The 20,702-nt window shown below is 36.5% G+C and overlaps 8 protein-coding genes across 12 annotated transcripts; 4 read left to right on the top strand and 4 right to left on the bottom strand.

Moving 5' to 3' along the window:
• The first annotated feature begins 117 nt into the window (after positions 1 to 117).
• Positions 118 to 7,611, top strand: LOC123015621 (probable sodium/potassium/calcium exchanger CG1090). 2 transcript variants are annotated; one of them, XM_044415460.1, is made up of 10 exons: positions 118 to 315; positions 1,751 to 2,020; positions 2,102 to 2,383; positions 4,597 to 4,738; positions 4,789 to 4,899; positions 4,952 to 5,353; positions 5,446 to 5,592; positions 5,642 to 5,927; positions 5,979 to 6,109; positions 6,156 to 7,611. In XM_044415460.1, the coding sequence occupies exons 2-10, from the start codon at positions 1,754 to 1,756 to the stop codon at positions 6,353 to 6,355; spliced, it is 1,968 nt and encodes a 655-aa protein (XP_044271395.1). In that variant the 5' UTR covers positions 118 to 315; positions 1,751 to 1,753; the 3' UTR covers positions 6,356 to 7,611. The 2 variants fall into 2 exon arrangements, with proteins under 2 accessions (XP_044271395.1, XP_044271397.1); XM_044415462.1 differs by lacking the exon at positions 2,102 to 2,383 and having other exon boundaries at positions 121 to 315.
• On the bottom strand, positions 7,595 to 9,880 carry LOC123015625. 3 transcript variants are annotated; one of them, XM_044415466.1, is made up of 2 exons: positions 9,770 to 9,880; positions 7,595 to 8,884 (listed from the first exon to the last, which is right to left on the bottom strand). In XM_044415466.1, exon 2 carries the CDS (start codon positions 8,876 to 8,878, stop codon positions 7,829 to 7,831), a length of 1,050 nt encoding a protein of 349 aa, XP_044271401.1. In that variant the 5' UTR covers positions 8,879 to 8,884; positions 9,770 to 9,880; the 3' UTR covers positions 7,595 to 7,828. The 3 variants fall into 3 exon arrangements, with proteins under 3 accessions (XP_044271401.1, XP_044271402.1, XP_044271403.1); XM_044415467.1 differs by having other exon boundaries at positions 7,595 to 8,893; positions 9,770 to 9,857; XM_044415468.1 differs by lacking the exon at positions 9,770 to 9,880 and adding an exon at positions 9,581 to 9,725.
• LOC123015627 (cytoplasmic tRNA 2-thiolation protein 1) lies at positions 9,618 to 11,171 on the top strand. 2 transcript variants are annotated; one of them, XM_044415472.1, is made up of 6 exons: positions 9,618 to 9,986; positions 10,034 to 10,384; positions 10,432 to 10,620; positions 10,670 to 10,734; positions 10,801 to 10,874; positions 10,921 to 11,171. In XM_044415472.1, exons 1-6 carry the CDS (start codon positions 9,942 to 9,944, stop codon positions 11,145 to 11,147), a joined length of 951 nt encoding a protein of 316 aa, XP_044271407.1. In that variant the 5' UTR covers positions 9,618 to 9,941; the 3' UTR covers positions 11,148 to 11,171. The 2 variants fall into 2 exon arrangements, with proteins under 2 accessions (XP_044271407.1, XP_044271406.1); XM_044415471.1 differs by having other exon boundaries at positions 9,832 to 9,986; positions 10,670 to 10,874.
• LOC123015626 (mitochondrial E3 ubiquitin protein ligase 1) lies at positions 11,092 to 12,791 on the bottom strand. The gene is made up of 5 exons (XM_044415470.1): positions 12,273 to 12,791; positions 11,910 to 12,225; positions 11,585 to 11,861; positions 11,329 to 11,536; positions 11,092 to 11,279 (listed from the first exon to the last, which is right to left on the bottom strand). The coding sequence occupies exons 1-5, from the start codon at positions 12,375 to 12,377 to the stop codon at positions 11,160 to 11,162; spliced, it is 1,026 nt and encodes a 341-aa protein (XP_044271405.1). The 5' UTR covers positions 12,378 to 12,791; the 3' UTR covers positions 11,092 to 11,159.
• On the top strand, positions 12,694 to 15,732 carry LOC123015623 (ARF GTPase-activating protein Git). The gene is made up of 10 exons (XM_044415464.1): positions 12,694 to 12,888; positions 12,938 to 13,071; positions 13,122 to 13,231; positions 13,278 to 13,464; positions 13,515 to 13,645; positions 13,703 to 13,877; positions 13,924 to 13,996; positions 14,155 to 14,340; positions 14,390 to 15,066; positions 15,118 to 15,732. Exons 1-10 carry the CDS (start codon positions 12,831 to 12,833, stop codon positions 15,313 to 15,315), a joined length of 1,929 nt encoding a protein of 642 aa, XP_044271399.1. The 5' UTR covers positions 12,694 to 12,830; the 3' UTR covers positions 15,316 to 15,732.
• Positions 15,573 to 16,453, bottom strand: LOC123015630 (dynein axonemal light chain 4). Its single transcript, XM_044415477.1, has 2 exons — positions 16,044 to 16,453; positions 15,573 to 15,993 (listed from the first exon to the last, which is right to left on the bottom strand). Exons 1-2 carry the CDS (start codon positions 16,113 to 16,115, stop codon positions 15,748 to 15,750), a joined length of 318 nt encoding a protein of 105 aa, XP_044271412.1. The 5' UTR covers positions 16,116 to 16,453; the 3' UTR covers positions 15,573 to 15,747.
• Positions 16,252 to 18,310, top strand: LOC123015624 (probable cytosolic Fe-S cluster assembly factor CPIJ010948). Its single transcript, XM_044415465.1, has 7 exons — positions 16,252 to 16,401; positions 16,451 to 16,546; positions 16,604 to 16,759; positions 16,804 to 17,320; positions 17,373 to 17,595; positions 17,643 to 17,800; positions 17,846 to 18,310. Exons 1-7 carry the CDS (start codon positions 16,339 to 16,341, stop codon positions 18,085 to 18,087), a joined length of 1,455 nt encoding a protein of 484 aa, XP_044271400.1. The 5' UTR covers positions 16,252 to 16,338; the 3' UTR covers positions 18,088 to 18,310.
• LOC123015622 (protein fem-1 homolog CG6966) lies at positions 18,077 to 20,651 on the bottom strand. The gene is made up of 6 exons (XM_044415463.1): positions 20,281 to 20,651; positions 19,898 to 20,236; positions 19,160 to 19,848; positions 18,844 to 19,109; positions 18,669 to 18,794; positions 18,077 to 18,619 (listed from the first exon to the last, which is right to left on the bottom strand). The coding sequence occupies exons 1-6, from the start codon at positions 20,571 to 20,573 to the stop codon at positions 18,383 to 18,385; spliced, it is 1,950 nt and encodes a 649-aa protein (XP_044271398.1). The 5' UTR covers positions 20,574 to 20,651; the 3' UTR covers positions 18,077 to 18,382.
• Between the last annotated feature and the right edge of the window lie 51 nt (positions 20,652 to 20,702).

Raw genomic sequence — 20,702 nt, 5'->3', positions numbered from 1 at the left:
AGTTTTCTTTTATTGACTTGGGGTAGGGTGAAAATAACTGAATTAGGGTAATAATAAAGAAAGCATTATCGTCGTCGCTTTTGTGCTTTCATTCACAAAAAAATTCAATTCGGATTGTTTTCCCGAACGGTTTGTCCGTAACAGTGTATGAAAAGCGTATAATAAAATGTCGCATGCGCGCCGCCACTGTTCCACCGTCGGGAAAATATTGGAAACGTTCGCTAGTTTGGCATAAAAGCGTCTCGACGGCGACGTTCCAGTGAAATTGTTCGTGTAGTGACGAGTTTTCCAGTGCCACATCACAATCAGCGTCAGGTATTACCAATTGACAGTTTTTCCGGAAAAATATCCGGAGCGAAATTAACACCCACTCGATTTTAATGTCATTTTCCAAGGAGTATTTTGAGAGACAATTTCGAAGTGGTCCCAGCAACCACCCTTGTTGTCTAGGTCAAAAGAACACTCTGAAATTTATTGCCCTATAACAGACGAATAATGAATTCATTTCGCATTGATTAGGAGACTACAATTCTGAAATTAAAATGGAATTATTTTTCAGATATATTTTTTTTATTGAAACTCTTGAAAAAGGTGAAGGGTGAATATTGGATGTGCGATAAAATCGGCAATCAAACTTTAAAGATGACACTAAGAGACTTTCCAACGTCATATTGACCCGTCTTTTTCATGTCAAAACAGCATTTGTAATAATGCCACCCTAGAGCGAATTCTATTTTTATTTTTCCTGGAAATTCTCCAAGTTTTACCCGTTTTCCGATACAAAAAATTCAATTGTAATATTTAATCTATGACTTGGTATAATTGGTTTCTAAGACTTTTTCTCATCGCCCCAGGATATTTTTCAGAATGAGAATCACGTTTCAAATGAAACATCTAACAACCTTCGTTATGTAACGCTATCAAATTTCGCCGTTTATTTACTCATTATTTACGTCTTCAAATCACTGAAAAATCCTGAAAGGGACATCGTAAGCCGTCAGTTTCGCTCGTAAAATAGATATCCGTTTAAATATTAATCAATCAAAATCCTTTTAATCTCGTAAAATTTTAATTGAATTTCACGAAGACAGCCTTGCTCATTTCTCTGAATGTGATGAAAAGAAAATTTTCATACAATTCTCATCAGGTGAGTTTATTTAACTTTGATAACAGTTTTAATTAGCAAATCCTGGGACGCCAACAAAACGAAATTTAATCAAGAAATTTAAGAAAACGTTGGCGGAGATGCGATGAGATTTTCAAGCAAAAATGTGTATTTTTCACCAAATCTGGATCGATTCAAATCCGGTCCTTGTACCGCAAACAGAGTTCCATTAAAGTATTAGTATATAATGTTTCCACATTGTCGGCTCGTTTTCTATATACACTTGGTTTATTGATCAAAGTGAATGCAGCAAGCAGAGACGTACCCGCTCAACCCCATTCACAAAATTCGCAAACCCAATTCATTATTACAAAGTACGGTTCTGATATTTATCAACAAATCTGGAATTACTTTCACCTCCCGGCGGTAATTAACATCTGACTGTAACATCTGACTGTCGTCAGATTTCCCGATACTCGTTCCACAACAAATAGTATTGATTTGATGAATTTTCCGAGCACATAATAACCACAAATCGTGATTTTGTCTTGTGGGCGTCACAGTGACGCTCATATTCGCACCAATAAAAAAGTGTTTGTCAGTTTATAAGGAAGGAAATTTTAACAAACAGAATTTATTCTACAGGTCATGAGACGCACACGTCGCCACAAATTCCTCCAGATTTCGGTTTTCTTTTTGATTTATTCAATAATTCACGTCTTGTCCGAAAATTCGACCCAAACAAACGAAAAAAATGCGACCGACACAACCACTGAAATTTCAACAACCGTTATCAAATTACTAACTAGCCCGACCGAAACAACGCCGAAAACGACAACTTCCAGAGTATTGTTGCTAGCGAAGAAAAGAAACGCCAGCGGAACTGAGGATTGCACACCTCCAGCTATTCAACAGGTAAAGATTTTTTTTTTAATTTGAACAACGTCCCCTGTACTGATTGAATCATCATTTCCGGTTTGACACTATTGTTCATAGAATTTGATTCGTTCACGTCGCCACACTAGACACCGTCGGTTAATTGATTGGACACACCATCTCTTGGCTCCTAATAACAAAACCAAAACCACAACCACCACAACAACAACGACAACAAAACCCATCACTCGAAAACTAACACAAACCCCACACAAAAAACTAAACGAGACAAAAATTCCTGAAAACAGAAACAAGACGACAACTACACTTCCAACACCTCCATCTAACGAAACAGAATCTACTACAAATGCCACTTTTTGTATTCCTCCTGCTCTACAACAGGTAAGTTATCAAACAAATGCAAAAATAAATGACTCGATGAGGAACTGTATACGTCACAAGTTATGTTTGAACAAAGCTCAAAGATAAACATGGAAAATGTCTTTTGATGTCGTAATTGATAAAAGTTGTACGCCTACAAGGGAAACGATCAAAGGATTTTTTTCTTTTATGTCTAATATGTAATTGCTCGTTCATAAAATCAATTTTTTTGACAAATTTAAATAATCGGACATAATAATATAATATAGTAGCTTACACACCGAGCCAGAAAGTGTGTCACCACCAAGGCGCAAAGCAATAAGCCGAGCTAGATGAAACAACGACCGGCAAAGTTTGTATACTATTTTATTCACTATCATCCTCCTTAAAGACCAGAAAAGCAATAAAGAATTTATCAAATTTTAAAAAAACATGACATATGAGTCATATAACAGTTCAGGTTGGGTCACTTCCAAGGGGTCGTTCACTCTGGAATTAGTTGTACAAATTTTTTGAATTTAAGCGGAAATTGCTTGGAAGTATTTGGAATTATTGAAATTATCTTTGGATTGTTTGGAATTACCGGAATTACTTGTGAATTACTGGAATTAAATGTGAATTACCATATTGATACCAATTGTTCTTGAGCGCTTGGCACTTCAAGGACACTTATTCAGGGTGATTCTTAAATATACCGACAAAATTTTATCCTTTTGGTAGTATCAAATGAGAACATGCTGGAAAAAATATTTAAAAAATTCATTGTTTAAACGTTCTCCAAATAAAATTTATTAAAGTTATTGTCGAGCGTAAAGCGTACGCCACTGATGTGTTCGTAAATAGTATTAGCACAGGTAGTGGAAACCATGGTATTAACTTGATGAAAATGTATTTGATCATTGCAACAATTCCGTAAGTGGCACGAATCAAAGGCGTTTTGCCCGTAAAAGATATAAACGTAAAAAGGGTACAGTTTGTCTCCATTTATCCTTGGGAAGCTGTGTTAAAATTTTGTCCGTCTATTTAAGAATCAGCCTGTATGTTTAATTTCCTTTCAAAATTAAGTTGAATTTTTTGGAACTATTTAATTTGGAGTTATAGGAATTATTTTGGTATTATACGGGCATTAATTTGGAATTAGAGGAATCAATTTGGAATTACAGGAATTAATTTGAACTTATAGAAATTACTCTGAAAAAATTGAAATTACGATGGATTATTGGAATTACTGAATTTTTTTTGGAATTACTGGCATTTTGGTGGAATTTTTTGGAATTACTGGAATTTCGGAGGAATTGGAATTAGTTGTACACATTTTTTTCAACTTAACGGCCCCTAGATCACTTCCTTGTCAATCAACTGTCATTACATTATCATTACATTATACATATACCAACTTGAACCTGATATTTCATATCAATTGTTTAATGAAGTTGAAATGCCATACTTTCCAACTTTTCACATGCAAGGTAATTTGATCATTACTTTATGATTGTGAATAAAAACCATTGTTTATTATTAGGGTAAACGTTCAAAATTTTTTCATTTTTTTTAACTACTGGGTAGAATTTTTTAATAAATCTGAATAATAATAATTTAACTTTGTTCCGGAAGCAGCGCTAAAAATGTAGATTAGATAAAGAATATTAAAATTGAATACTTAATTAAAGAAAATTCCTACCATAGGTACCGCACATTAATTTTCCTACTAAATAAATATTAATACGAGTATCATTACTTCTTCAAAAGTTATGAAATTACCTATTATGACTAGTAGGTAAACACTTCAAAAAAAAAAACAAGAAAGCTCAATTTTATACAATAACTCCAACATTTAGGACCGATTTACATAAAGCGAATTAAAATTTAATTACGTAAATGAATCGCAATTTACATTGGTAAAAAATATTTCACATCCGTTTAGCTCTAGACGATACATTTTCTCGATCATATGGTACGAGTATAAAAAACAACTCCTATGAATATTCACTGTCCATATTCGTTGTATAAGTACATTTTAATTAGGTACCTACCTAATCCTCTTGATTCCATTCAGGATCGATCCCGGATAAATTTCTAATTGCGTTACGAGTACCCAATCGACCTTCGACTATCCTCCCCCAACAACAATTTCAAAGATTACAAAGAACCGCCAACTTGAATTAGATTACTTTTTCCAAGTCTTCACGCTCCACGTTACCACAAACACTTTTTTAAACAAATTATTTTTGCAGTTTCCTCGGCCTCTAATAGGTCCAACTTCACGTAAACATGGGGGTATAATAGTCCACATAATCGTTGCGGTTTACACCTTCTTAGGTTTGGCGATAGTTTGCGACGAGTATTTTGTCGCGTCCCTGGACCGCATTTGCGAAGGTATCCCTCGTAGAGCCTTATCTCAAGCAAATACAATTCAATCATTCCAGAACTAAAAATGTCACCGGATGTTGCCGGAGCCACTTTCATGGCTGCCGGAAGTTCCGCTCCGGAATTGGCGACGGTGATCATCGGGGTTTTCTTCGCGAAAGACGACATAGGTGAGAATTTAAAACGAAAGTGGAAACACAAGTGGCAGTGTTCTATTTTCAGGAATTTCTGGTGTGATCGGATCGGCAGTTTTTAATATAATGTTTGTGATTTCTGTTTGCGCGTTATGTACCACAACGGTCATATACCTAAATTGGTGGCCGCTGATTCGCGATTGTTTCTTCTACGCTGTCTCGATTCTAGTCATGCTTGTTACTATTCAAGATAAAATGATTTCATGGATAGAATCATTGTTTATGATTCTGATGTATGTTGTATACTGTATTGCTCTTCATTACAATAATTATCTGGAACAATGGGCGCAAAAACTACCGGTTCCTTGCAAGAAAATTGCACCGGATGAGCAATCGGGTCTAGTGAGTTATAAGACACTAGAAGAAGAGAGAAAGCATCCGAGTTATGGGTGCAGCCCTGATAAACCATCACAGGAAAGTTTCGAACAAGGCAAGTTACCATTACCATAATTTTTGAAACATTTCTTAGAGAGAATATTTTATCGGTATTTAGTTTGCTAGTGCTCATTTTCCATCCTCTAGGCTTTGATAACAATCAGCTCAGCGGTCCCGCTTTAAACCAGGCTAGTGGCGGTGTGGCCCCCGCTCCAGCCCCCATCCAACGCGATTATTATCGACCTAAGGAGTACGACCCTGCAAACACTGTAGACCCTTTGGTCAAGCCCACTGGTACAATATCCCAATTCATTTGCCCAATAAAGTGTCCCACTTCTTGTAGATGGTGGGTTATACAAACAGATCACGTGGGGTATAGTTTTCCCCATTCACTACTTGTGTAGGAAAACAATGCCGGATTGTCGTTCAGAGCAGTACAAGAACTGGTATCCTTTTACATTTTTTATGTCAATGTTATGGATTTCGTTCTACTCTTATTTCATGGTGTGGATGATTACCATAATCGGGACAACACTTGGAATCCCTGACACGGTGATGGGGCTGACTTTTGTCGCAGCTGGGGTGTCAGTACCGGACGCTTTGTCAAGTATAGCAGTAATAAAGGAAGGGTAATTTTTGTAAATCAGTTTTTTACTTATTTTAATAAAAATTATTTACAGTTATGGGGACATGGCAGTCTCCAATGCTGTCGGATCGAACGTTTTCGATATTTTGATATGTTTAGGTCTTCCTTGGTTCATCAAAACGGCGATAATTAAACCGGGATCAGACGTCCCTGTGATCAGTAAAGGTATGTTTGGTTGTAGAAAAAATCAAGTGTACATCGCCGTTTTTAGGCTTAACATATTCAACCCTTTCTCTTTTATCCACGGTGGTGTTCCTAGTCGCCGCAACCCACCTCAACGGTTGGAAATTAGATCGCAAATACGGTATCATCTTGATGGCTTGGTATTTAATTTTTATAACGTTTGCCAGCATGTACGAATTGAATGTTTTCGGTTACCTCAATCCACCTGAATGTTCCAGTGACTATTAATCACGTTTTTTATGTTACTTATAATGCTCAAAACTAAATTATATGAAAGTGTTAAACGTTTTCAAATGTTACCCAAAAATGTGACTAAGATGTTTATAGTTGTTTATTAGCATTGTTAGTAGCCGTCCTAAAGTTCAATTATTTTTGTTTGTATAAAAACTGAACAGTGTATTTTAAAAAAAACCTTAATAATACATGATTACATTTAGAGTATATAATTCGTAGACATACAAATTTAGCTTTTTCTTATATAAATGTTGAGAAAAAGCTTCCATAGCTGTTCAATTAATGTTAAGTCAATAGTATCTATAAGTGTGCTGATTTCTTTTAATTTGGCACAGACTGTACAACAAACTTATGAAAAACAAAATAATGCTAAGGGTCGTCATCTTCCTACCACTATTATTGTAATTTCACATCGAAAGTTGGCCTGTACAGAATGGAAAAGTTCGAATCCACTCTGTATAGTTTTTATATAATTCCTATTTCTTTAAGACTGATTTATCTTCCGTTAAGTTTGTCATATTCATCGTAACATATTTTTGTAGTTAATTTAATTTTTCAAGTACATTATGTTCATTTTCACTGTGATTTTTGTTCATTCTTATACCCAAAGAGGTTGCAGTTTTCAGATTTAAGAAAACAATAAATTAGTGAAACTTACGACAATAATACCGCCTTATGGTCAATAGAATAGGCTAATTATAGAATTTAAATATGATCAAATTCGTTATGAATCTGCGGTTTCATAACGAATGCTTCACCCATGAACTATTGGCAATTAAAAACTAAAAAAAACGTTAAGACTGGTCATTATATTTTTTGTCCATCTACAACTAACTCTTGCCAATAATTCTTGGAACTTTTACATTTTAACGAATTAGATTGATATTAAAGAATAGTATTATGCACCCAAAATTAGCTTGGAGATTTCTAAAAAACCAATGATTGCTTCCTAAAATTAAATAAAGAGCTAATTATACAATAGATCAGTATTCAAAAAAATATGTACTAAAGCTTAATGATTGTAGTTAATGTTTGATATCATATTTATAAAACTGGTGTTTCCTAATGAATGTAGCTATTTTTAGGAAACTCAGATATGTATTTCCTTTTAAAAGGCTTTTATTGAAATAAACGTTGATTGTAAATTGTTTCTAAAGGATAAAAACAAAAATGATCGAATGTAGCACTAGTCAACTATAAACTGCACTTTAAATGTTGGAATGTAACAATAAAAATTTTTAAAAACTGTATTTTATTGTATAATTTTATTATAAAGAGTAACCAACATATTTAAAGAAAACATTGTTACGCCAAATCACTATTACATATGACTCCTATCCTAAAATCCAGTAAGATCAGTAAATAAAAATCAGTTTTCTAAATGTCGCTTATGATTGGTCAAACACATAAAACATTTTGTACTTGTACCACAAATACAGAGTATTTAATCTTCGTAATCAAAAAACTTTACATAATCGAGCACCAGCGCCTTTCTCCATCTTTAACTTCACACATTTGCGAATTAACACAATCGTCTTCGATGAGACACTTCTCATCCTTGTACCCCGTCAATTTCGGCGTACTAGACGGAATATCGGCGCGAAATGGATTCCTGAAACTCGCCAAGGGACTCGTTAACCTGGCAAAGAATCCTGGCGAGTCACCTTTGAACCTTTTGGTGCACTCTTCCGCCTCGCGGCTGCAGCTTTTCCTCTTGATCCCCACTGCCGATATTCTCTCCACACTATTCCGACTCGGATACTCATTCTTCCCTACATTATTCTGAAGCAGTCTTTTTCTGTAATCTTCACTGATCGGTCTGATAGTTCTCCTCGTCGATAGGCGTCTCAAGGTCTCTCCAAAGGATTTATTCTTTGCTTCCTGAAGAAAAAAACTATTGCCTTCTTCGCGGTCCGTGTAATCCAGACGGGTGGAGTCTCCCCCGACTTGCACTTTCGTGGAGGTGTCCTCAGAGCACGACTCAAACGTCGCATTCATCTCATCTTCAACGGCGACTTCGCTCTCCACTGATTTGGGAGTTTTCGGCGTTGGAATATTCCGCGAGATCGACCTTCGAGTCTTGCACCGACTAAGCACCGGCGAGCCTTTCCCGGATTCCAAATCCGAGTTTTCCTCAAACATCAACTCCGGGTGCTGTTCATCAGTTGCGATTGACGGGTCCGGCTCCAAATCTGCCTCCGAAACATCTCCCCCGTCGGTCTTTTGCTCTTCTTCTTCATGTCCGTTTACTTTCTTTACTTGTGGCGTCGCCGAGCGGCTTCTGGTCACGATACTGTTTTCATTTTCTGTCACTTCTTTTGGCGTCGGTTCTTTGGGAGATTCTTCTAGTGGCGAGGGTGGTGGCGGATGAGCATCAACCACTGGTTCTTCTGTCGGAGGTGTAAGTTCGGGAGGCGTTTCTTCAATTCCGTTCGGTTTCGGTGTTGGTGATTTGAATGACGACGTCTCCTCCTCGCTGGTGTGACGACGGCCACGACGTGAGGCTTTTTGACTCATGTCTTCCTGTAATTACTGCGTTGAGAACGTGGAGGATGGAAATATGCGGTTTTGTGATAAAGCACAAGGCTAACTACACGGTTCATTGTGGAGAAAATAGGGAAGTAGAACGGAAAACTAGTGGGAAACTGGTGTGAAAGTTCGAAATTTTCAAGATCTGTCAGAAACCTGTCAATTCGAAATATCCAGTGGGTTCTGCGAAATGACATACAATGCCAACCAGATAACAAATAACATGATGAATATTATTTTCTAAGTTCAATGAACTTGTTTTAAATAATAAATTATAAAAAAAATGTGTCTTTGTTGTATTTGTAAATACTGTAAAACTCTTACTGTAACTAAGCCAATGATAACATCATTAATTTACTACAGGTTTGACATCCGATATGAAAAAAACACTCGCCGTTGGCGATAGTATTGAATTCTCGGAAAGTACAGTTAAATAGGTAAAAAACCGCGTTCTTACATAACCAAAAGCCAAAAATATCCCAAATTTGAAACCCGGGATGGGTCACAATAATTATAGCGCACTAAACGCTCTCAATATTTTTTAATTCCGGTCTAATTACAATGAAGGAGTGTCTCTAAAGCGGTGCATGAAGCACGACGAGTAATTATAAGGAGATAAGTATTGAGTTGAATGGAATGTGGAGGAATGGTATTTCTACTGCATCTATTTACAAACATTCCACTACTTACGACGGTACAGATAAGAGCTAACGGCAACAATTTTCACTCATCATAACCATCACCACAATCACTTTAATGAAAAAATTACTCTTTTAGGCCCAGTGTGTGAAAATTTTCACCGTTGCTTTTAAACCACAACTGACTTACTACAAACAAACTAAAAGCATTGAACAATGTTAAAAAGCATGAAATTCCTACCTTTTTACCCGTTTTTCATTCAAAAATAACCCGGCAAAGACACAGCGTCGTTCCACAACATAAACGGTTTTTTAAATGACTAAAATGGCGACTGCATCATCTTGAATGTAATCTACTTTACCGACCTGTCACAAAAAAAGTGACAGACACAGGAAAGGTTATCTTTTACAAAATGCCCCCATGTTCGGCCAAATGTGGCAAAAACGCAATACTCAAGGTAAAACTCGCATATACAATTACTCTCATCATGTAATTACTTTTTAGAGACCAAAAACCGGTGACACGTTGTGTAAGGAATGTTTTTTCGAAGCGTTTGAAAATGAGATTCATTTCACAATTACGAGGGCAAAATTGTTCAAGCCGGGGAGTAAAGTCGCAATTGCGGCTTCCGGTGGTAAAGACTCCACAGTTTTGGCTTATGTCATGAAGTTACTTAATGAAAAGTATGATTATAAGCTGGATTTAGTGCTTTTATCAATTGATGAGGGTATAACAGGGTACAGAGACGATAGTTTAGATACTGTGAAACAAAATCGGGACGATTATAAAATGCCTTTGAAAATACTGTCATATAAAGATTTGTATGGGTGGACTATGGACGAAATTGTGGCCGAGGTGTGCCCCTTCATTTATTTATTTCTGTTTAAAGATTTTTATTGCAGATTGGGAGGAAAAATAATTGCACTTTCTGTGGAGTATTCAGACGTCAGGCTTTAGACAGAGGGGCAACTCTACTAAATGTTGATTATTTAGCAACAGGTCATAATGCTGATGATATTGCAGAGACTGTACTAATGAATATTTTAAGGGGCGATCTGGCACGACTCAGCCGTTGTACTTCCATTATTACGGTAATTGAGACCTTTTGCATTTATCCAAGTAATTATAAAGTAATTTTAGGACAGTGGCGATGGGATACCACGCGTTAAACCCCTCAAATATACCTATGAAAAAGAAATCGTAATGTATGCCTACTTCAGGAAATTGGTATATTTTTCCACTGAGTGTGTCTTTGCCCCCAACGCATACAGGGGACACGCACGAGTGTTGCTCAAAGACTTAGAAAAAATTGATCCTGCTGTTATTATGAATATTATCCAATCAGGTGAGTGAGAGAATTACGGCCAAAAATTCTGATCGATGTTTCACAGGGGAATCCCTCAAAATCAACGAAAATGCAAATATGCCAACTTTGAAGAAATGTACCAGGTGTGGATATGTATCATCACAGGACGTGTGCAAAGCTTGCGTCCTTTTGGAAGGACTCAATAAAGGATTACCGAAATTAGGAATAGGAAAATCGAGTAAAGTTAAACGACATATACAAGAAAACAGTCCGTGTTGTAAAACGCAGAGTTGCTTATGTAACAATAAATAACTTTTCTCGATGTTACGCAACATAGGCTACTGATTTTTTCTCTATTGAAGCCCTGCAAACAGGACAGTTGGCAGAGATATCAAGTGAGCAATCCTCACATAAACATACGTGGCCGCAAGGAAGTAAAATAATCTGTTGAGAAAACCAAATAGCAAACGAAAACTTTTGACACAATATTTACCTCAATTGGATTATTTTTACAAACGACACAAATTTGGTTTTCTGGTAAATTTTGATCACGCATTTGTCTTCTTCTTTTTCGTCTTGATTCTTCTAATTGTTGTTTTCTCTTACTTTCCTCCAATTTTCTGTCTTTATGACGCAAATATTTGCGAATTATTAAACCCCCAATTACTAAACCAATTGTACCAAATAACATACACAATAATCTGTAAAAAAAATACTTAATGGCAGGCCCAAACATTTTTTTCTATTACTTATAATTTCTTTTGGACCCATCTAACTTTTTAACAAGCGACGTAACTTGCATATTTGTTAAATAAAATGGTGCACCATTCGACGGAGGCTGCAGCCGCAACATATTAGAATCTTGTGAATAAACCAATTCCCCAATCCCTGTAATAGTGGTTCCCTCCCTTAACATTTTTTCTGTTGACTGAACTCCTCTTTGCCTTATCCCCGCAAAGAAGCCCCAAATGTGGTCCATCACACTTGGTACAGTTGGATTAAATACGTCCGATATTGTATCCATATCTAGATATACATGTGCTTTAAAAAATTAAAATGAGCCCTGTAACCCACCTAAGACATCAGCTGCTAACGGGTCTGCAACTTCGACATGAACCCCCTTATTGCCAATTGAAAAGGGCATAACATTGTGGACTTCCTGCACAACGCGTTCAGAGTCTGACCAAAAACCTGTTGTACTTCTCTGTATTACATGTTCTTTAATTCTTAATAATTGCACAACACCAGTTACATTTGGATTATTACTGCTGACAATAGGCCTACCAAGTGGTTTAACAGTTCCTCTTATGGATACGTATGACAATTTTTTCTCTGGATGGGTTTCAACAATTTCTTTTAAATCTTTATTAATTGCGAGATATGGAGCCCCCTACAAATTTTATAATTAATACAATATCACACAATTAATATTGTTACCTGGATCATAGCCATGGCATTCTTGTTTTTGTAGTATTGCTTGATACATGCCGCCAAGATCACGAGATCTACACCCAGGGCTATGCCCTCCGTTAAATAATCCATTTCTTTTTTTAAATTTTATAATAAAAATGGGGATTTACAAACTTATCATTATCGAAGGAAGTAGATAAAATAACTAATTTGTGACTGATAACAATCTCAATTTTAATTAAAAAATTATACTGACAATTTAACCTAACTCCTATCAGCAGATTGGTAACACTGAATGACAACTGTTGGTTCGATTTTATTACAATTTGCAAATGCACACAGGATTTTATTGAAAAAAGAATGTAAAGCCTAAATTACCAAAGTTATTTTATAAACTTTTGCTTTTTCATAAAAAAAATAAATCGACTACAGGAAACTGTTTTGACACGATTGTCAAAAATGTCAAAATATACTGTCCAATATGGCGTAACAACATTATTTAGTTAATCGAACATTGTTTGTTTATATTTTAAACAGCTTCATCACTTATTTGATGATACTAGCGTAACATAAACTTTGGTAACGATGTCTCGCGTTAAGTCCCGTCAGAATGTCGAAATTTGTGGCGACTGTGGTGCCCCTGGTGAGTCACCCCGTCAAGTTTAAATTCATTAATTCCCAATTAATTACAGATGCGACTTGGGCTTCCATAAATAAAGGCATTTTGCTTTGTACACAATGCTGTAGCATACATCGCAGTCTTGGAAGACACATTTCACAAGTGAAATCACTTCAAAAGAGCAGTTGGAACCCTAATCAATTAGCTGTCCGTCCATTTATTTTTCTAATTAACAATTAAGTAATTTTGACTTGTAGATGGTCTGTACATTGAATAATAACGGGGCTAATAGCATATGGGAACATACTCTTCTGGAAAACAACTCAAAACTGATGAAAAAGAAACCTAATCCCAAAGATCTCATCAGGTGGGCATACACAAACTTGAAACAAGTTGTATAAAAGTTTTTTCAGTATCAAAAGCGAATTTATTAGGGCCAAACATCTTCAGTGTGCTTATACGTTTCGCGACAACGCCGCTTATGATGAAGGGCTTGAAAATGAATTGGGAAAACAGCTACACGCTAGCGTGAGAACACCAAACTTAGAAACATCATTCAGGCTTCTTGTACAAGGAGCCGATCCAAATTATTTTCATGATGTATGATTTAAACATTTTTTAATAAACAGTTTTTAAAGTTGCAATTCCAGGAAAAGGGTACTACACCTCTACATATAGCAGCTAAAAGTGAGCAGAAATTACAAGTGGAACTTTTATTAGTTTACGGCGCTGATCCAACATTCCCCGATGCCCATGGCAAAACACCAATCGATTATGCAAAGTAAATATCCACCGATGACATCATCTGTTTGTATATTTTTTTTTATCTCTGTTTCAGGAAAAATGTCAATAAAGATTTGTTAAACAGATTAATAGAAAGCCAATATGAAGTGACAGATGCGTTCATACAGTATTTGACTCACAAAAGGCCGGATCACCAAAATGGAATACACTTTATTTTACCACAAGGTGGCTTTGAATCAAATCCTAATTCCTTAACAAAATTGCAAAAGGTGTGATTTTTCTCATAAATAAAATATGCTATAATTCAGTTTTTAGATGAAAAATGCGCTGTTTGAACAGTTGGCTATGGACGTGTATGACGAAATTGATAGACGAGAAACAGAAGCAAGTAAGTAACAAAAACAATTTGAAAATCATTATTTATCTAATCAGTGTCATTCTTTTTTACTGTTGAATAAGTATGAGGAAGTTGGTAAGTGCCAACTATTGGAACTTTAGATAATAAAGTTGTAATAGATATTTTGTAATAGCAAAAAATGTTTTTAGTTTGGTTGAGTTGCGTGGACGCTATTGATCTAAACGTGGTTCCCTTTCTTCCCGTGGATTCAACAATGTCAAAACCAAGAAATCAAGGTCGGCAAAAATTAGCACGTTTTTCAACTCCCGAACTAAAAAGTTTAGTGTTTGATATCTTAATTGACACACAAAGACGTCAAATGCTAGCTGAAGCAGGTGAAAATTATTCCAAATTTGTCAACACTCTACTAAATCCCCTAAATAGGCCCCAATAGAACGCATCTTCGTGAATATTCGCCAGTTTCCGACGACGATCCGCTTTATGATTCTGTCGCACCCGATGAAGATTACGCATTGCCTCCAATCCAAGAAAACGAAAAACCTCAAAGTCCAAGTCTCCAGAAACCCGTGGATGTCACTGTTGAACAACTTACTAAACAATTGAAAGAGTCAGACACCACCATCTGTGATTTGAAAGCAGAAGTAAATCAATTAAAAGCGCACCTTCAAAATTTAAAATGTGAAAATATCGAACTGAAAACGCGATTGTCCCAGTGTAAAGTTCCAGAGACCAACAACAGTATTAACGGCGACGAGTTTAATTCGTTACAACCGACAATATTGAATGGTGATGTCGACTTGCGACAAAATCGTAAAAACCAACGCCCGTCCAGTATGTACGAGACACGCGAAGGTCTCAAAACACCAAATTGGCAGTTATTAAAAAATCAACTTAAACAAAACGACCAATTACGTAACGCCACTCAGAGTTTGTATGGAACGGCTCAAGATAAACAAACCGTTTTTGAATGCACGGAATTGATAACAAGAAGTATTCAACAGTTATGTAAAAGTATTCAAGACAGAGATAAAGAAGATTGTGTCGAGAGCGGAGAAAAAGTCAAGTTTGCCGTCCTCAGACTCGTCTCGATCTTGCCGAAAGTAAGTTGGCGAAACTGACAGGCACTTCATCCAATTTCTTCATTTTTGTAGGAAACAGAGGGAAAAAGTATCAAGTTTATGTGCGATATTCTACCGTATTTGTTAGCGGAATGTTCGTCGTTACAAACTGACCATAAAGAGGGCGACGTGACTAAAATTGATCATCATCTTACTAAAATAAGAGAATTATCATTTTATTTAGCTAAACACACAAAAGAAATACTAACGAGATATTCATCCACGCATTGATTAATTCCAATGTTCAGTTTTTAATTCCTTATTTATTACAAATAACTGTAGGGTAAACTATTAATTGTTTCTCAAAAAAAAATTAATACAAGTGTTACGATGGAATGTGCAATTTGAATAATTATTTTAAAAAATGTTGCTCCAGATTGTTTTAAATGAAATTTTAACTTAGTTGAGACTATTTCGTAGTTAATAGACTGATTTTTCTGTTTATCCATTGATATGAATTGACATAAGGTGCTAAAATGAATCTTCCTACATCACTGTTGCCAGTTTAATGATGTTCCACAAACGATTATGTCAATAGATTATTTTATTTTATTTGTATAAAAAGTGACTGAAATATTATATATTTAAAGACAGTATATACTAATAAGAGACGCTTTTATATAATCCAATAAATAATTTTAATTAATATTTGACGTGGTTTCACTAGCACTTCCAAATGACTATAGCCAAGTTCCCCCCGAAAAACATATAAAGCAGATTTTGGCATTCAAACGAAATTTCAAACCCGAACCCTTCACCCACCACGACGTGAAAAGGGGGGCCGAATTTCTTGTCCATTTCGTCTTTTATCATTCTGGCGGCCGCTTCATTGTTCGTTGAATGTTTTTCACAAGCAGTCACCACCAATTCCATAGATTCCTGTTTCATTTCTTCAGGCATATCTGAATGCTAAAGTAACACAATTACGTCCCCTCATTAAAATCGATAAGGTGACTCACCCTTATAAGGGGGTAAGTGTGGACGATCTTTTTCGTTTCTTCCGGCTTTTCGCGTCCCTCGCCATCTCCCATTTTACCATTAACACCCCTAACTTAAAAATACAACCCTTCAATTCTTTTCTCTTAAATGAGAATGAAAATGCAATTACTTGACGGCAAAATTGTAAATTGGCGCGCGTGACGTTTTATCAACAAAACAAAGTGCAGCCAACATGAAGATAAAAATGTCCCAACTGTCATGTTTTAATAAAAATTAATAATAAAAGCAATTTTACTATTTAACGCGTAGAGAAAAATGTCGCGATTCAGTGGAGTGCTACAATTAACTGATTTGGATGATTTCATAACACCGTCACAGGTATTTTTATAAAAAAGCGTAACGTAACCTCACTTTCATTTCACGTCAGGAGTGTATCAAACCTGTCCAAATTGAGAAAAGTAAAAGCAGTACTGGCGCTAAGATTACAATACAAGATGATGGATCTTATCTACAAGTTGGAACCGTAATAAATTCTCTATTATTATTCAACCTACTAAATAATATAATAAAATCATTTCAGGATGGGTCTACACAAAAGTTGCAAAAAGTTGAAATTTCTCTGTCTGATTGTTTGGCTTGTTCAGGTTGTATAACATCTGCTGAGAGCGTATTAATTACACAACAAAGCCAAGAAGAAATATTGCGTGTGTTTGAGGAAAATACAGCATTAAAAAATGTAAATGTAACTCCTAAATAACGCCAAATAACACATTTTTGTAGGCAGGGAAATCGCAAGATGCCAAATTAATTGTAGTGTCCCTTTCCATTCAACCAGTTTTATCAGTAGCGAGTCGTTACAACCTCCCTGTTAATGAATGTGCCGCTAAACTTGTAACATATTTTAAAAAATTAGGTGCTGATATGGTCATTGATATGAGCATAGCTGACGATTTTGCCCTACTTGAGAGTCAAAGAGAATTTGTTCGTCGCTTTAGAGCTACAGAAAGTGATGGAGTTAAAAACGTAATCCCTATGTTGGCTTCCAGTTGTCCAGGATGGGTCTGTTATGCGGAAAAAACCCATGGCAGTTACATTCTGCCTTATATTTCAACCACCAAGTCCCCACAACAAATTATGGGGTCTTTGATAAAACACTGGGTTGGTAATAACTTGGGGGGTCGGTCTATATACCACGTGACACTTATGCCTTGCTACGATAAAAAATTAGAAGCCGCACGTGAGGATTTTTTTAATAAAGAAACGCAAAATCGGGACGTTGATTGCGTCATTACAGCCAGTAATTAATTTGGAATATTATAAGAACATTTTTTTGAAATTTATTTTTGCAGTTGAACTGCAACAGATGCTAGAAAAAGATGGATGTGTTTTAGAAAACCTTGAACAATCCCAATTTTCACAGCCTTGGTTATTGAAACAAGATACAGACGTTGTCCCTAACTTAACTCGCCGTTTAGGATCGGGCTCGGGGGGTTACGCTGATCACATTTTTAAATATGCAGCCAAGGAATTATTTGGCTTTGAAGTTGAAAACTTGGAGTATCACAATTTAAGGTAACTCTGAAAAAAGTATTGGGGATACACATTGAAATTTATTGTAGGAATCCAGATTTTCGTGAAGTGATTTTAGAAAAAGAGGGGAAAGTTTTATTGCGTTTTGCAATTGCTAATGGTTTTAGAAATATCCAAAACTTGGTCCAGAAACTAAAAAGAGGCAAATCGCAATATCACTATGTTGAAATAATGGCTTGTCCTTCAGGTATTTTATTATCATTGCGAAACTAGATTACATTTTTGTGTACAGGATGTCTCAACGGAGGGGCCCAAATTCGACCTAAAGACGGCACTGTGTTAAAAGAATTGACTACTGAATTGGAAAATTTATATTCGTCACTTCCGGTCAAAAAACCCGAAGAAAATAAAATCGTAAAAGAATTATATGAGGGATGGTTAGGAGGAATGGAAAGTGATAAATGTACGGCGATTTTGCACACCCAGTATCACGCCGTGGAAAAAACGACAAACGCTCTTAATATAAAATGGTAATATGGTGTAATTTTTACAACAAAATAGTTAATTACACACTTGCTGTTTTAATAAAATTAGCAACACCTACTTAGGAACAAAAACATTAGAGGCTTGTCTGAAGTCGGATGAGTTAGTGCCATGTCAGTTCTAGTTGTTTTCGCAAAACTCCGCCCCTTCGGACAAGCTCCGCCCACACAAGACATTAAAAATAAATACGATTCTCTCAATAAATAGGTTACTACTTTATATATAAAAATACCTAAAATAAAATATCACTTTTTCGAGTCTTTGCAGGTTCGTCAACCAAAATGATCTACGGTTCATGTAATTTGACGAAACATTCAAGAGTTTTGGGTATCTGATTTTTATACGGTATTTGAAATTTACTAATGACGGTAGCGCATAAACATTTCAAATTGATATAATTTAAAATGTGAATCTCAACAACATCTGAACGTTTGCTTACGTCAGAAATGTAATCTGAAGGACAAATTCCGCGTATATTCGGTTGATCAATGTGAGCTCCGTATTGTAACAGTAACTTGATTAGCTAAAACAAATAATTACCATGACAACGTCATACCCACGGTGCAACTTACCCAATCAGAGTAATTGTCCGGTTCTGTAGCGATGTGTAAAGGGGTGGAGCCTAACTCGTTCTTAGCATTCACGTGAGCGCCACACTCCAATAAGAATTTAATAACGCTAGGCTTTGGGAATATCACCTACGAAAAAAGAAACTATAATATGTAAAACAAAAACATGATAACTCACGATTGTATCATCATCTACAAAGTAACTTGAACGAATTGTGTTACATTTTGAGACGCATAAATGAAGCAACGAGTCTTCTGTTAGAACACTTCTGGGGTCCATTTTGACTAAATTACCTATTAATTGCACAACAGTCTCAATTTGTTCGCTAGTTTTTGCCGTTTCGATCATTAAATAAATTAAATGAGTCACGCATTTAAGAATCTTATCGAAAAAGTCGACTTGACGTTTATATACTGGTCTAATAGTTAAAAGTTGTCTTATTTCTACAAAAAAATAGTCAGTAAAACATCATTGAAAAATCATTAATTAATACCTAAAATGTCTTTCGTAATCAATTTGAAAGTGGATACAACGTCGTGGAACCTCTGCCTAGCATCGTCTTCGTTTTTCGGCACCGTTTTTTCATTATAATCGACCATCTGTCTGACTAAAGCCTGGGCGGTAAAACAGGTATCAGTATACAAAATCGAGTCTTTCTCAACCCTTATTTCCAAAGCCCGCCTCCACAAATCGATACAACGTTGGTACCTCAACATATCGGCATACGCAGCCCCCCTGTACATCAAGCGAAAAATCGTATCTTTATGATGCGGCCCCAAAATTCTTTCAGCAATGATCAAACTTTGGGTCCGAATCAAATCCAAATCTGTCGCGATATTATCTAAATCCTCTAAAGTCTCAAACTCGCATTGGTACCGGTACCCCTCTTTGGGTTCCTGAACTGGCTGTTTGGGCAACAAACTGTGGTTCAACCGACACGCCAAGCCCTCCCGCCAGTGAAACAACGCAACGACGGCATCGTTGTGCTCCTCGAGGAACGTCGCCCCCATTAATTCATGCGCGTTTGCGAGCTTTTCACTAGAGTAACAGATATTTACAGTAAGATAATCGAAGATGCGGGCAGCCCCCTTGAGACAAGCCATTTGTAACGCATCGTCGCCGTAACGTGACTTGGCATTATAATTAGCCCCGTTTTTGAGCAGTAATTTGGTTGTTTCAAGCCTGACAAAAATGAGGTTAAGTAATTGACCTAAAAGGGTCTTGTGAGTACCTGTGTTCCTGGATTGCGTAGTGTAGTGCAGTTTTGTTCTGAATGTCGCGTGCGTTGACGTCAGCACCGTGTTTGAGGAGAAAGTCGCACAAGGGGGCACTCTGAACTGAATTTATGAGACAAGTGCCCCCGTTGTAATTGGGGCGGTTGATATCGGCCCCGTGCTCGACTAAATATTTGACGATGTCAAAATGTGTCATGAAACAAGCGGAACGGACTGGGGTCGAGCCCGTGTCTGAGACAGCGTTGATATCAGCATTGTGTCGGAGTAAAATTTCAACTACTGATAATTTTCCGGAGACTGCAGCGCACCAAAGAGGAGTTACGACGTGAGTCGACCTGAAACAGATGTTAGAGGCGGAGGACCAGTTAAGTGGGCTCACCTGTCGTCAGCAACTTCGTATAAGCCCCGTTGTTCGATATCAGCTTGGCACACTGTTATGAGATATTCAACAATTTCGGTTTGGCCTTTCTTGCATGCTAGAAATAAGGGAGAACAACCGACTTTCACTCGATTTACGATTTCGCGGCGGACGTTCGGGGGATACTTTTCCAGACGGTTTCGCAAAGAATATGAAAGACGCGAACCTGGGATCGAATATTTGCAGGCCTCGAGGAGGTCGTGAAATATATTGTTTTTTTCGTTAACAGGGTCCATTTTCGATGACTTCCACATCTTTTAAAGCTTTTTGTAATATTTAAATAATTGTTTTTATTTTGACACCTTTTTTGACAGGTCAGATAAACTTTCACCAATACCAACCTAACGACGTGAAATAGATTGATGACTCAACCAACCACCCAT

This window comes from Tribolium madens, unplaced genomic scaffold (assembly GCF_015345945.1).
Source record: "Tribolium madens isolate multiple individuals breed KSU strain unplaced genomic scaffold, Tmad_KSU_1.1 Scaffold_19;HRSCAF=116;Tcas5.2_LG9, whole genome shotgun sequence".
Classification (NCBI taxonomy): Eukaryota; Metazoa; Arthropoda; class Insecta; order Coleoptera; family Tenebrionidae; genus Tribolium; species Tribolium madens.
Note: the sequence above shows the minus strand (reverse complement) of the source record. Positions and strands in the feature narration are given on the sequence as shown.

Excerpts from the sequence above, each read along its gene's own strand:
- LOC123015624 (XM_044415465.1), top strand. The coding sequence starts at position 16,339 with ATGTCGCGATTCAGTGGAGTGCTACAATTAACTGATTTGGATGATTTC. Across the intron at positions 17,321-17,372 it reads TGATTGCGTCATTACAGCCA|TTGAACTGCAACAGATGCTA; the intron begins GTAATTAATTTG and ends TTATTTTTGCAG. Across the intron at positions 17,596-17,642 it reads TTGGAGTATCACAATTTAAG|GAATCCAGATTTTCGTGAAG; the intron begins GTAACTCTGAAA and ends AATTTATTGTAG.
- LOC123015626 (XM_044415470.1), bottom strand. The coding sequence starts at position 12,377 with ATGGATTATTTAACGGAGGGCATAGCCCTGGGTGTAGATCTCGTGATC. Across the intron at positions 12,226-12,272 it reads ATGCCATGGCTATGATCCAG|GGGGCTCCATATCTCGCAAT; the intron begins GTAACAATATTA and ends TAAAATTTGTAG. Across the intron at positions 11,537-11,584 it reads GGGTCCAAAAGAAATTATAA|ATTATTGTGTATGTTATTTG; the intron begins GTAATAGAAAAA and ends TTTTTTTTACAG.
- LOC123015623 (XM_044415464.1), top strand. The coding sequence starts at position 12,831 with ATGTCTCGCGTTAAGTCCCGTCAGAATGTCGAAATTTGTGGCGACTGT. Across the intron at positions 13,232-13,277 it reads AATCCCAAAGATCTCATCAG|TATCAAAAGCGAATTTATTA; the intron begins GTGGGCATACAC and ends AAGTTTTTTCAG. Across the intron at positions 13,878-13,923 it reads CCTTAACAAAATTGCAAAAG|ATGAAAAATGCGCTGTTTGA; the intron begins GTGTGATTTTTC and ends TTCAGTTTTTAG.
- LOC123015627 (XM_044415471.1), top strand. The coding sequence starts at position 9,942 with ATGCCCCCATGTTCGGCCAAATGTGGCAAAAACGCAATACTCAAG. Across the intron at positions 10,385-10,431 it reads TGGACGAAATTGTGGCCGAG|ATTGGGAGGAAAAATAATTG; the intron begins GTGTGCCCCTTC and ends TTTTTATTGCAG. Across the intron at positions 10,621-10,669 it reads GTTGTACTTCCATTATTACG|GACAGTGGCGATGGGATACC; the intron begins GTAATTGAGACC and ends AAGTAATTTTAG.
- LOC123015621 (XM_044415460.1), top strand. The coding sequence starts at position 1,754 with ATGAGACGCACACGTCGCCACAAATTCCTCCAGATTTCGGTTTTCTTT. Across the intron at positions 2,384-4,596 it reads TTCCTCCTGCTCTACAACAG|TTTCCTCGGCCTCTAATAGG; the intron begins GTAAGTTATCAA and ends TTATTTTTGCAG. Across the intron at positions 4,739-4,788 it reads CCTGGACCGCATTTGCGAAG|AACTAAAAATGTCACCGGAT; the intron begins GTATCCCTCGTA and ends CAATCATTCCAG.
- LOC123015622 (XM_044415463.1), bottom strand. The coding sequence starts at position 20,573 with ATGTGGAAGTCATCGAAAATGGACCCTGTTAACGAAAAAAACAATATA. Across the intron at positions 19,849-19,897 it reads TACGCAATCCAGGAACACAG|GCTTGAAACAACCAAATTAC; the intron begins GTACTCACAAGA and ends CATTTTTGTCAG. Across the intron at positions 18,620-18,668 it reads CGGACAATTACTCTGATTGG|CTAATCAAGTTACTGTTACA; the intron begins GTAAGTTGCACC and ends TATTTGTTTTAG.
- LOC123015630 (XM_044415477.1), bottom strand. The coding sequence starts at position 16,115 with ATGGGAGATGGCGAGGGACGCGAAAAGCCGGAAGAAACGAAAAAGATC. Across the intron at positions 15,994-16,043 it reads ACACTTACCCCCTTATAAGG|CATTCAGATATGCCTGAAGA; the intron begins GTGAGTCACCTT and ends GTGTTACTTTAG.
- LOC123015625 (XM_044415466.1), bottom strand. The coding sequence starts at position 8,878 with ATGAGTCAAAAAGCCTCACGTCGTGGCCGTCGTCACACCAGCGAGGAG.